The following is a 14371-nucleotide window of genomic DNA, read 5'->3' as shown; positions in this document are numbered from 1 at the left end:
TCCTTTTGTGCCTCCAGTGGCACTTTGGGATCTCAATGTAGTTTTGGGTTCCAAAAGTCACATTGGTTTGAACCACTTAAATCTGTGGAGTTAAAATATCTCACATGGAAAGTGGTCATGCTGTTGGCCCTGGCCTGGGCCAGGCGCGTGTCAGAATTGGCGGCTTTATCCTGAAAAAGCCCTTATCTGATTTTCCATTCGGACAGGGCGGAATTGAGGACTCGTCCTCAGTTTCTCCCCAAGGTGGTTTCAGCGTCTCACCTGAACCAACCTATTGGTGGTGCCTGCGGCTACTAGGGACTTGGAGGCCTCCAAGTTGCTAGACGTTGTCAGTGCCCTGAAAATATATGTTTCCAGGACGGCTGGAGTCAGGAAATCTGACTCGCTGTTTATCCTGTGTGCACCCAACAAGCTGGGTGCTCCTGCTTCTAAGCAGACTATTGCTCGTTGGATTTGTAGTACAATTCAGCTTGCACATTCTGTGGCAGGCCTGCCACAGCCAAAAATCTGTAAATGCCCACTCCACAAGGAAGGTGGGCTCATCTTGGGCGGCTGCCCGAGGGGTCTCGGCTTTACAACTTTGCCGAGCAGCTACTTGGTCAGGAGCAAATACGTTTGTAAAATTCTACAAAATTGATATCCTGGCTGAGGAGGACCTGGAGTTCTCTCATTTGGTGCTGCAGAGTCATCCGCACTCTCCCGCCCGTTTGGGAGCTTTGGTATAATCCCCATGGTCCTTACGGAGTTCCCAGCATCCACTTAGGACGTTAGAGAAAATAAGAATTTACTTACCGATAATTCTATTTCTCATAGTCCGTAGTGGATGCTGGGCGCCCATCCCAAGTGCGGATTGTCTGCAATACTTGTACATAGTTATTGTTACAAAAATCGGGTTATTATTGTTGTGAGCCATCTTTCAGAGGCTCCTCTGTTATCATGCTGTTAACTGGGTTCAGATCACAGGTTATACGGTGTGATTGGTGTGGCTGGTATGAGTCTTACCCGGGATTCAAAATCCTTCCTTATTGTGTACGCTCGTCCGGGCACAGTATCCTGAGGCTTGGAGGAGGGTCATAGGGGGAGGAGCCAGTGCACACCAGATAGTCCTAAAGCTTTCTTTAGATGTGCCCAGTCTCCTGCGGAGCCGCTATTCCCCATGGTCCTTACGGAGTCCCCAGCATCCACTACGGACTATGAGAAATAGAATTATCGGTAAGTAAATTCTTATTTTCTCTAACCTGATCGTGGTGCTTCACAGTTTCAAGGGCAGCTCGAGCTTGCATAAATGGAGGAATCTGCAATCTGGGAAGAGAAGTAACTGCTGAAGAAGAAAATGAACGGGCACAACGCAATTTTTGAAAGAAATCACAGAAGAATAGAAACAAAAAAACAAAAAACAAAACAAAAAAAAGAGAGAGAGAAAGACAAAAGGATGAGAAACATGTATGCAGAAAGGATGCAGTTAAAATACTGGCTGCCGAGATCCCGTCGTTAAGGAGACCAACCGCCGGCCATAATCCTGACCACCGCAGGGTCCAAGCCACCAACCAAGTGAGAATATAACCTGTGGTGAGTAAGCAAGTCACCGGGCTCAAATCGTGGCAAGTGCAGCAAGCCCGCAAGGGGACTTGTTGTCAGGATTCCGACAGATGGGATGTCAGTATAATGATAGCCGGCATCCCATCTGCCAGTAAAACTTACTGAATGCATGCATGGAGAAAGACAAATATATAGGTATAGTAGACTTACCGTTGATAACTCTAATTCTCCTAAGTTCACAGTATCCACAGGACAAACATTGGGATAAGAGGTAGCGTCAGTGGATTTGCGGATCCCCGCCTCCTGGCTCAGGCAATTCAGTTGCTTTCCAAAGCTCAAGGCAGGAGCATCATAGAGAGCCCTAATCAGGCGAGAAGAACACACATGCACACCCTTTCGTACAAGAAGGAAGAGGTTAGTAGGTGAAAGGATCCTCAAATCAGGTGCATCACGGTGGGATCCCCGTGGATACTGTGGACTTAGGAGAAACAGAGTTATCGACGGTAAGTCTACCATAACTATATATTTCTCCTGCAGGATCCACAGGATAAACATTTGGAAGTCCCAAAGCAAATTTAGTGGTGGTGACGCTCCTGACTGGACAGGAGAATCCTTCGTACGAATTCAGTGTCCTGAGAGGCAAAGGTATCAAAGGAATAATGTCTAATGCATGTGTTAATGGAAGACCATGTGGCTGCCTTACATATTTGTTCAGCTGAAGCACCACGTTGTGGTGCCCATAACAGACCTACTTTATAAGTAGAGTGAGCAGAGACATTAGCCGGAATGGGGAGATCAGCTTGAGAATATGCTTCTGAGATAGTCATTCGAAGTCACCTCGCCAGTGTCTGCTGGTCAGGAGGCCATCCTCTCTTGTGAAAATCGTAGAAGAGAGTGTGTCTTTCTAATGGCACTGGTACAATCCACGTAAAGCCTTAAGTCACGGACTACGTCCAATGATGGAAAAAAATAAAAAATATTGGAGAGATAACTTAACCAGCGCTCCTTCAGTACAGTTTAATTGAAAACATCAAAAGTCAGACAGTATAAAATCCAAACAATCACAATAGATGTATCTTTTTGTACACAGTAACAAAGCAGTATCCCTTTATATAGAGGCTCCCAAGTCACTCTGTACAGAGGGTAATTACCAAGGGTGTTGGAACTGCGGTCACACAGTTCTTAACAGCATATGAGTCTGTGAAGGGGATCCCGGGATTTCCCCACAAACCAAGCTGCTGTCTCCAGGTAAAACGCTGCTGAGCTGGGCCGGAATGCCTCCTGTGTCCAATGATGCATCTCACGCAGAAAGGTATGGCCCTTGGAAGGTCGGGACTACAGTTTCTTTGTTAAGGTGAAATTTAGAGACCACCTTAGGAAGAGAACCGCTCTATCTGGATGAATAATCAGAAAAGGAGAACGGCATAACAATGCCCCTAAATCTGATACTCTTCCAGCTGAATAGCCAGCAGAAAGAGAACTTTAGCTGTAAGCCATTTAAGATCCACTTGCTTTAGTGGTTCAAATGGGGAAACTTGAAGCGCCTTTAAGACTAAACTTAAATCCCAAGGCACTGCAGGAGGAACAAAAGGAGGTTGGATGTGAAGCATTCCCTGGAAAAAAAGTGCAAACATCCTGTAGGTTAGCAATTTTCTTTTGGAACCATATAGTCAATGCGGACACCTGCACTCTTAAGGAAGCCACCCATCAACCTTTGTCCATTCCTGCCTGAAGGAATGCTAGGACTCTGGAAACCCTGCAAGACCTAGGGTCAAATTTCCGATTACTGCATCATTGAATATAGGCTTGCCATATTCGGCGATAAATGTGAGCTGAGGATGGTTTTCTTGCTCAAAGCATTGTTTGAATTACCTGTTGTGAGATTCCTCTTAGTTTCAGGATGAAGTCTAAAAAGTCACAAAAGACAGTCGATCCAGGTGCTTGTAATAGCAAGGACGCGGAGATAGTAAATCTGGACGTTGAGGGAGCAGAAATAAAAATATATCGACAGCCTCTGCAGATCTGTGTACCAATGTCTTTTGGGCCAAGCCGGAGCTATTAGTATCACGGCGCCCTTTCCTTGTTTTACCTTTCGCATCACCCTGGGCAACAGGGCGATCGGTGGAAACATATAGGCTAGATGAAAGTCCCATCTTACTGACAGAGCATCCACAAAGGTTGCTCTGGGATCTTTTGTTCTTGAGCCGTATGTGGGAACTTTGTTGTACTGACGGGATGCCATGAGCTCTATCTCCGGTAACCCCCACTTCTCTACCAGAGTCTGGAAGACCTCGGGGTGTAAAGCCCATTCATTTGCATGAATGGTGTGTCAACTGAGAAAATCCGCTTCCCAGGTTAGGACTCCCGGAATGAACACTGCGGACAAGGCTAGATGATGAAGTTCTGCCCACCTTAACGTGCTGCTTACCTCCTTCATTGCTTTTTGGCTGCGAGTTCCTCCCTGATGATTGAGGTATGCTACTGCTGTTGCATTGCCCAAGCAAATTTGAACTGGTTTCCCCTGAAGGATGTCCTTTGCTTGCTTGGATTGTACTACCAAGGTAGGAATTGGCGCTGACGTGTGCTGTCGAACTTCCAGCAGCTGAAAAATAGGGTTAGTTAGACCCTAATAAAGTGAATAGTGAAGACAGATATTCAGCGCTGTAAGCTAGGTGAATTGTAAATACAAATTTATTATAGATATTACAAGATATAAAAAATTACAAATGAAAAAGTATACACTGTTGCAACAGATTTGAAAAAGGACATGATCAGCACTGCTATTTTGATGTACAACGTATTATGCTTGGAAAGTACTCTGTATGGAAGCCACAGTCCTAGGGAGATGCTTATAGTGCATGTGTTACCAGTTCGCCGTATGGGGATTAGTCCACCTGATAGGTTAGCACTCCTTGGAAATAATGGAGGTCCCTTTTAGGCTTGATTCCAGCTGGTATCGTGTGGTCCGATGGTGTAGGCCCGGCTGGGTCTTTCCACATGGATTTGCAGAGTGTCTCAGGCAGCATCCACACCTCCCAATAACGGACTTCTAGGCATTCTCTATTGTAGTCCCAGTCTTAGCACCAACGCGTTTCGCTGCTTCAGCAGCTTTGTCAAGGTGTATAAGCAGTGTACCCAGAGTCCTTATATAGCAATGTTAATCATAAATGTCCCTCAGCTGTAAGATAAACAATTACTATAATGCATATTAAAAACAATGTTTCACCTAGCTTGTTAGTGAAGTGAAGCACCAGAAAGACAGTCCCTCTAACCCTTTTATTAAAACAAAGTTTAGAATTCATTATATCTTTGATAACTTTTATGAATATGTGGTCATGTGATCGCAAGTGGCCGGAAATGATGAAACTTCCTGTTTATCGGTTGCCTTGCAACCCGATATCGAGCTCGGCTTCAGGCTCCCCATGCTACTTGTTTACTCTTGTGGCCACCTCACTATTCCTGATAGGCTATTCGGCTGGATGACAGCGCTAATCTATAGGCCGCCACCCACTCTGACGTAAACCTTTCTGTTGGTCACATGACCGTACTCGCGGCCACATGACCAAGATAGTTGTTTCGGTTGCCAGGATACCCGCCGCACAGCAGGTAGCCAGACCTCCAGATAATATATTCGTGCTTGCGGTCATGTGACCGTTCATGCGTGATTAGTTGCCTGGCAACCGATTGACTGAAAAAAATAGACGTTATGGTAAGAACTTACCGTTGATAACGTGATTTCTCGTATGTCCACAGGTATCCACAGGATAACATTGGGATATGCCGGAGCGACAGCGGAAATGGCACCATATAATCCCGCCCACTGACTCAATCAAATCAGTTCTTTCCACAGCGATTAGGCAGGAGCATCAGGTAGAAACATATTTAGGCGATAAGAACACACATGCACACCCTTCCAAACAAGAGGGAAGAGGTTTAGTGATTGTCAAGATCCTCAAATCAGGTGCGTCAGGGTGGGACCCCTGTGGATACCTGAGGACATAAGAGAAATCACGTTATCAACCGTGAGTTCTTATCATAATGTCTATTTCTCTGGCTGGGTCCACAGGTTATCCACAGGATAACATTGGGATTCCCAAAGCCAGTTTTAGTGGTGGGGACGCTCCTGATTACACAGGAGGACCTTTCGCCCGAAGTCTGCGTCATGAGAGGCAAAAGTATCCAAGGCATAATGTCTGATGAATGTGTTTATGGAAGACCATGTGGCTGCCTTACAAATCTGTTCTGCTGAAGCACCCTGTTGTGCTGCCCATGAAGGACCTACCTTACGTGTAGAGTGAGCAGAGACATTAGCCGGAGTAGGGAGATCTGCATGAGAATAAGCTTCTGATATTACCATTCGGAGCCATCTTGCGAGCGTCTGTTTACTAGCAGGCCATCCTCTTCTATGAAATCCATAGAGGATGAAGAGAGAATCTGTTTTTCTGATGGCACTAGTACGATCTATGTAGATTCTTAACGCTCGGACTACGTCCAGCGACGCTTCTCCCGCAGAAAGTCCCGATACCTGAAAAGCTGGGACTATAATCTCTTCATTTAGGTGAAACTTTGAAACCACCTTCTGAAGATAAAGCAGTTCTCAGAACCAGATCTGGTTATCTGGAAAAAAACTTAGGAAAGGAGACTTACACGACAGCGCTCCTAACTCTGAAACTCTTCTAGCTGAGGCCATTGCCAGTAGAAAGAGTACTTTAGCAGTTAACCATTTAAGATCTGCTCTCTTAAGTGGTTCAAACGGAGGTCCCTGAAGGAATTTAAGAACTAGATTCAAATCCCAGGGAGCTGCAGGAGGAACAAATGGAGGTTGAATGTGTACAACTCCCTGAAAGAAAGTACGCACATCCTGTATATCAGAAATCTTTCGCTGAAACCATACAGTTAACGCTGATACTTGACCTCTCAAGGAAGCTACTTTCAAACCTTTATCCAATCCTGCTTGAAGGAAATCCAAAATCCTGGATACTTTAAAAGATCTTGGATTCAAACTTTTTTCACTACACCAATGAATATAGGCTTGCCATATTCGATGATAAACACGAGCTGAAGAAGGCTTTCTTGCTCTAAGCATAGTTTGGATTACTTGTTTTGAAAATCCTCTAGCTACTAAGATAGAGGTTTCAACAGCCACGCCGTCAAAGACAGACGATCCAGATGGCTGTGACAACAAGGACCCTGCATTAGCAGATCTGGACGTTGAGGGAGCAGTATCGGTGCTTCCACGGACATTCTCAGTAGAGCTGTGTACCAATGCCTTCTTGGCCAAGCTGGAGCTATTAGAATTATTGCTCTCTTTGCTTGCTTTATTTTTCTCACTACTCTGGGTAACAGAGATATTGGAGGGAACAGATACGCCAGATGAAATTTCCAATTCACTGACAATGCGTCTACAAGGACCGCTCCGGGATCCTTTGTTCTCGATCCGTACCTCGAAACTTTGTTGTTTAGACGAGATGCCATGAGATCTATCCCTGGTAGACCCCATCTGTTCACTATCATCTGAAACACTTCTGGGTGTAATGCCCACTCAGTTTCCTGAATGGTGTGTCGACTGAGAAAATCCGCTTCCCAGTTCAATACACCTGGGACAAACACTGCTGACAATGCTGGAAGATGGAGTTCTGCCCATCTTAGTATGGGAGCTACTTCCTCCATCAGTCTCTTGCTGTGAGTTCCTCCCTGATGATTGAGGTACGCTACTGCTGTTGCATTGTCTGAGCGAATCTGGACCAGTCTTCCTTGCAGACTGTCCTTTGCCTGAACTAGCGCCATATAAATGGCCCTTATTTCCAACAGATTTATTGGCATGCGACTTTCCCTTACGGTCCATTTTCCCTGGAACCAAAGGCTTCCGAGTACCGCACCCCAGCCTTGAAGACTGGCATCTGTTGTCAGGACTTGCCATTCTTTTATCCAAAAGGGTCTCCCCTTGTTTAAATAGTCTGTCTGTAGTCACCACGCTAGAGACCTTTTTACGTTTACTGGAAACTTTATCATCTGCTTTTTTATCGTCTGATGATTTCCGTTCCATTTGGTCAGAATAAGGTGCTGCAATGGTCTGGAGTGGAATTGCGCATATTCCACCATGTCGAAGGTTGAAACCATCAGACCCAACAGTCGCACTGCTGCATGGACTGACATTGTCTGAGTGCGCAACGCTTCCTGAGTCATGACCTTGACTCTCTTTTTCTCTGGTAAGAAAACTTTCTGTAGACCTGAATCCAATATGGCCCCCAAATGAACCATCCGCTGTGACGGATTCAGAGACGACTTTCCCAGTTTACGAGCCACCCGTGTTTCTGTAAACAAACTACTGTCTGTTGAAGATGGCTCAAAAGTAACTCCTGCGAATGTGCTAGGATTAACAGGTTGTCGAGGTATGGAAATATTCTTATCCCCTGCTTGCGGAGATAAGCTGCCATCACCACCATAATTTTGGTAAACACCCTGGGTGCTGTTGCTAACCCGAAGGGCAAAGCTTGGAACTGAAAATGTTCCTGGAGGATGGCAAACCTGAGGTAAGACTGATGCGACCGTGCTATAGGCACATGTAGGTAAGCATCCTGTATATCCAGAGATACCATGTAATCTCCCGGTTCCATAGCCAACATTATGGAGCGTAATGTCTCCATGTGGAACCTTGGAATCCAAATGTATTTGTTTAACATTTTGAGATTGGGAATTGGTCGAAATGACCCATTTGGCTTCTGAATCAAAAATATGTTGGAGTAAAACCCCTGTCCCTTTTGTGAGGTACTGGGACAATCACACCTGACTGCAGTAATTTTTGGACTGCTTCTTGCAGGGCATTGGCCTTCGACTCTATACGAGAAGGGCTGGTGCAAAAAAATCTTTGAGGAGGCTGCCTCTTGAATGGGAACCCATACCCCTGAGATACCACCTTCTGCACCCAAGCATCTGTAGTCGACCGTTGCCATATGTGTGCAAAATGAAGGAGTCGGCCCCCAACCCTGGAGTCCTCCAGGCGGAGGCCCGTCTCTTCAGGCGGATGGTTTCTGTTCAGGCTTGGAAGCTGGCTTTCTACTAGCCCATCGCTTCCTACCCCTGGTCGATCTATTGGACTGGGGTTGCTTAGACTCCGCTTTAGCTTTCGCTTTGCCTTGCCATTGAAATGGCCGAAACTTTGAACCCTTAGTCTTAGGGTTATAACTAGCCGGAAATCTGACCTCCTTCGATTCAGCTTCCGATTCTAGAATATCAGACAATTGTTTTCCAAACAATATATTACCAATAAAAGGCACTGCTTCCAATTCTTTCTTGGATTCAGCATTTGCTTTCCAGGTACGTAGCCAAACTGCTCTACAAGCGGCTACTGTCAAGGCTGATGCTTTAGAAGCAATTGTACCCATATCAATTGCTGCTTCTTCCAAATATCGGGCGGCTTGTCTTAAACGGCTCAAATGATAATCTTACTCCCTATTAGGAGGAGAGAGGCCATTCTCTAATTCCTCTATCCATTCGCCCATTGCCTTTGCTATCCAGGCCGAAGCCAAAGCAGGTCTTACCACTGCTCCTGAGAGAGAAAATATATTTTTCAAGAAGCTCTCTACCCTTCTGTCTGTGACATCATTTAATGAGGTAGATGACAGTGGTAAATTGAGAAACAAAAAATTGGAAACCGCACTGGTATAATTGGTGTATGTGTATAATGATGGTTATCTGTATAAACTGATAAATAAATTTAAGGTTCAAATCCTTATTTTGGGGAGAAGATACTTAAGGTAACACATTCCTTATTTTTATGTATCAAAAAAAGCTACCCATCAGGGTGCTCCCCCGAGTCAGTTATTCATAGTGTAAACATGAAAAAAAGAAAAAAGAAGACTCTTGTTGGGAAGCACTCATATACAGATAATGTTGTACGACTAAATTGTCACAATAGCTAACTAAAATACAATATTTTATTAATTCTCATTAAAATTGATTATTGAGGAGTTCAATGAGCGCCGATGTTTGTTAAATAGTGACATTGCGAAAATATAAAGAGTAATATATAAATTGCAAGGTACAAATACCTAATTCAGGCCGAAGTGGGTATATCTATAATTTTGTTAGTAATCACACTCCAACTGTAGGACAACCTGTGATAAAAAGTTGCTCATTTATTGTAAATATGACCATCATTTATAAACTGCTATGTATCCCAAGTGGGAATTTTAATCCTAGCAGATAGTTGAATCATAGGTCATAACCGAGATGTAAGACAATGCTCTATATTGGTGACAGATGGGTGGCAAATATTTGCAGTACCAGGGTGTTCCTTGGTAGTCTCCTATCCAAGTACTTAACCCGGCCCTCCACTGCTTGGCTTCCAAGATCAGATGAGATTGGGCATCTCCAGCGGGGTATGACCGCAGACCTTATGCTCACCCTTGTCACACTGTGTCCAAAATTGGGCACAGACAGGAGCCAATTTGCGTTATTATGTGAGCCACAGGTATCGATACAGCTGATTTGATGTGGAAATCAAAAATTTTTTTTATCATAAATGATAAGGTATAACAAAAGATTAAATACCCATCTAGGTTTTCACGGCTTAGGTAGTCGCAGTACAAGTAGGAATAAACCTCTTAGATGCACAGTTATCACATGTATGAAAATAAAACATTAAATCATAATATTATTTTAACTGTGCAAAAAAGGGAAACCTCCAAATTTGGTCTCCAAAACAATAATGAACGTATGAGATTACACTCTGAATTGTGAAAATCAAAACAACAAGAAAACATAGGCAATGAAACCTTCAGCTCTCATGACCAATCAGAAATTATTCTCAAGTAATAGGAAAATAATAAATTGACACAGAGTGTGTTCTATATAATATATATATGTCATAAGTAAATACTGAGATAAATATGGATTTCTGCAGTGTAAAAAAAGAGAGAGAGAGAGAGAGAGAGAGAGAGAGAGAGAGAGAGAGAGAAGGCGTTTTGTGTGCTAGATAGGGTCCAGAAATAGCAGATGTATCCACATCCGCTTTTTAGATAGAAATATAGACCCCAAAAGGGTTGCACTTATTCCCTTGCTGGTGATAATTGACTGTCAATAGTATAATAGTCTATGTACCATGTGGGTAAGATATTATGAATACCGGTCCGTGCAATGAAAATGCACTGGTGCACAAAAACACATGTATATACCAAACCTGGTGTACATTCATATAGTTTTGGTCCTACTTGTATACTGAGGGAGATCCTGGTATAAGGAAGGTGCCGGCCGCGTCTGCCCGCGTTCTGCCTGCTGCCGAGCTCCGGCCGCACTATACTTCCTGTTTGGCTGGTTCCCTTGGCGACGGACTTTGCCGAGAACGGCTCGTTGCGGTCACGTGTGCGCACCACGTGACCGTGAGGATGTAGTCTCCTTCCTGACGTACGTTTCGCAAATAGCTTGGTCACAGGGCGTCAGTGGGTTCAAACCCTTGTTTGTTCTTATATTGGTGGTACTGTTAACTGATTGGTTCTTAGTAAGAGATTGATAGATATTCGGACCTGTCATAGTCGATATCAGACCTGCTGGTTCCCATTGGATAATATGTCATGATTGACAGTTAAAAGGACCATTCAGCATTTCATAGTGGACAATCATATAATTATTTAAAAAAGAGCTGGTGAGATTAATTCAGGGTAATATTTACAAAAAATAGGGATATAGAGATGATATAAATTATAAAACAATTAAAATGGAATGTAAATAAATACCTTTGTCTATATAAATATGGGTATAAAAATAATAATAAAAATAAATATAAAGAAAAAAGTAATATAATAAAAATTGCAGATTATTATATATATAAATAAATCTATGTATAACACATAGTGTGCCTGTACCTAAAAAGGCAAATATATACATTATTAAGGGAAATAATATTAGATTAAGGTATTGCTGGAAGGTTATTATTGAAAATTATTAAAAAACAAATTATTAGTGAATGTATGACAGTGACTAATATAAAAATAATAATAAATTGAAGGGTCTATGTAGTGATGTGTGATGTATGGGTTGTAACAATTATTTGGAATATAATATTAATGTGCAAGAATCATTACGAGGGCATTGTGATGGAGATTGATATTTTGTACACAAAAAGAACATGTATATGCACATACATTAATATGCATATGTATGTATATGAAAAAATGGTGAAACAGTTGATTATGAGCCCATAGTGCTGAAATATATATATGTAAATATAGGAAGAAACAAAAAATTGTGGTAGATTGGATGTGTATTTAGTGATACAGACTTAGAAGTTTTTTTATCATTAGGTGTGATACAGTGAAGGTAACGATAGAGTGTATAAGATGATTAAAATTAATAATGGTTGAAAAATAAATTAATATAGAAAAATGTATTTATAATATATATATATATATAAATAGATAGACCGTTAAAGATTATTTAATTAATAGCAGTGTTATATAGTAAATTCAAATAATGAAATGATGAGGATTATTATCTTATTGAGATACTCTATAATGTCATAAAAATATATTATTAATGCTAGTGTTGTATTTTAAAATCTGATTCATAGGAAATACAGAATATATCATATTTACTATCAATATTGTGCAATAAACTTAACATTTCATGATAAGTGGTAAATGAAAAATTGATTAAGATTAGGGGGGAGGGGGCAGAAAAAATTCAGGACAGAGGAATTACTGTTTTAATTTAAGAAAACTCCATAGTTGATGTTTTCATTCATGCCAAAAGGGTGGATAGTGCCTAGTTTGAAGATCCACTCACATTCTGTCTTCAATAGGATATCTGTCAGACTTCCACCACGTATTCCGAGTTTGATTTTTTCAAGTCCGAAGACCCTCAGATCCTCCCATCTATTATCATGGTGTTGGTAGAAATGGCGTGCTACCGTAGTGAGTGGTTTCATCTTTCTTTTATCAGAGGTGGCATTACGTATAGTCCCAATGTGTTCTAGAACACGTTGTTTCAGTGGGCGAGTGGTCATACCCACATATTTCTTGTCACAGCTACATTTGATGCAGTAGATGACACCTTCAGTTAGACAATTCATATAATCATTGATCTTGAATTCTGTCCCGTATTTATCTTTTACTTCCTTCACTATTTCAATGTGTCTGCAGGCTTTGCATTTCCCACAGGGATATGTTCCTGTTGTGATGATTTTCTTTGTGGGTATTCTTTGGAAATGACTTTGTACCAGTTGGTCTTTTAAATTTCTGGACCTCCGCCAACTCATGGAAACACGTGGACCAAGTTTTTCTGATAAGTCTGAGTCAGCATGTAATACATGCCAATGTTTTTGTATCGCTTCACTTATCTCCCTCCATTCATGGCAATAGTTGCCCACAAATCTAATAGTATTTGTGTTCTGTGCTGTCTCTTTCTTCTTGAAGATAATGTCATCCCTAGGGACAATTTGTGCATTCCGTGAGGCTTTTTTTATAGCGGTATTACTGTACCCTCTTTCACGTAGTCGTTGGGCCAGCTCTGTACTCTGTTTTTTAAAGTTGTGATCATCTGAGCAATTCCTGCGAAGACGCAGGAATTCCCCTTTTGGTATATTTTCTATGGTGGGATGAAAATGTGAACTTGTCTGATGTAGCAGGGTATTAGTCGCAGTAGTTTTGCGGTACAGACTTGTGGCGATCATTCCCTCTGAGTCCTTGTATATCATTAGGTCCAAAAATGGTAACTCCGTCTGGCTGATGTTATGAGTTAGACGAAGATTAAGATTGTTGTCGTTGAGACGCTCTATGAACTGATGTAATAGTTGTAGGTCCCCTTCCCATATCATAAAGATATCGTCTATATATCTCATCCACATGATGATGTTAGATGTGAAATCATCATTGGTATCTTTAAAGACGAATTCTCTCTCCCACCATGACAGTGGTAAAGCAGATTTATGCACAAGTCGCAGTACATGTGCATCTACTTTCGGAGGAACTTCTCTTTCTCTGACGTCCTAGTGGATGCTGGGAACTTCGTAAGGACCATGGGGAATAGCGAGACTGGGCACAACTAAAGAAAGCTTTAGGACTACCTGGTGTGCACTGGCTCCTCCCACTATGACCCTCCTCCAGACCTCAGTTAGAATCTTGTGCCCGGCTGAGCTGGATGCACACCTGAGCTCCTAGAAAAGAAAGTATATTTTAGGTTTTTTATTTTCAGTGAGATCTGCTGGCAACAGACTCACTGCTACGAGGGACTAAGGGGAGAAGAAGCGAACCTACCTGCTTGCAGCTAGTTTGGGCTTCTTAGGCTACTGGACACCATTAGCTCCAGAGGGATCGAACACAGGACCCGACCTCGATCGTCCGGTCCCAGAGCCGCGCCGCCGTCCCCCTTACACAGCCAGAAGCATGAAGATGGTCCTGAAAATCGGCGGCAGAAGACTTCGGTCTTCAACAAGGTAGCGCACAGCACTGCAGCTCTGCGCCATTGCTCCTCATGCACACCTCACACTCCGGTCACTGATGGGTGCAGGGCGCTGGGGGGGGGGGGGTGCGCCCTGAGCAGCAATATTAACACCTTGTCTGGCAAAATAAGCACAATATATAGTCCTAGAGGCTATATATGTGTAAAATACCCCTGCCAGAATCCATAAAAAAGCGGGAGAAAAGTCAGCCGAAAAAGGGGCGGGGCTATCTCCCTCAGCACACTGGCGCCATTTTCTCTTCACAGTGCAGCTGGAAGACAGCTCCCCAGGCTCTCCCCTGTAGTTTTCAGGCTCAAAGGGTTAAAAAGAGAGGGGGGGCACTAAATTTAGGCGCAAATCTGTGTATATAGCAACTATAAGGGAAAATCACTGTGG

At 42.8% G+C, this 14371-nt stretch overlaps 1 protein-coding gene and 1 pseudogene across 5 annotated transcripts in view; both read right to left on the bottom strand.

The window, feature by feature from the left end:
• Nucleotides 1-14371, bottom strand: part of NEIL1 (nei like DNA glycosylase 1) — a 76237-nt gene that overhangs the window by 37167 nt on the left and 24699 nt on the right. For all 5 annotated transcript variants that reach the window (XM_063926299.1, XM_063926303.1, XM_063926301.1 and 2 more), the window contains exon 5: nucleotides 1239-1302. In XM_063926299.1, coding sequence (XP_063782369.1) covers nucleotides 1239-1302 — 64 coding nt within the window. The remainder of the gene's footprint in view (nucleotides 1-1238; nucleotides 1303-14371) is intronic.
• On the bottom strand, nucleotides 9814-9934 carry LOC134936968 (5S ribosomal RNA; annotated as a pseudogene).

The sequence above is a fragment of the Pseudophryne corroboree genome, chromosome 6 (genome assembly GCF_028390025.1).
Source record: "Pseudophryne corroboree isolate aPseCor3 chromosome 6, aPseCor3.hap2, whole genome shotgun sequence".
NCBI classification, from domain to species: domain Eukaryota; kingdom Metazoa; phylum Chordata; class Amphibia; order Anura; family Myobatrachidae; genus Pseudophryne; species Pseudophryne corroboree.
The sequence above is the reverse complement of the archived record's forward strand: the minus strand, read 5'-3'. Positions and strand labels throughout refer to the sequence as shown.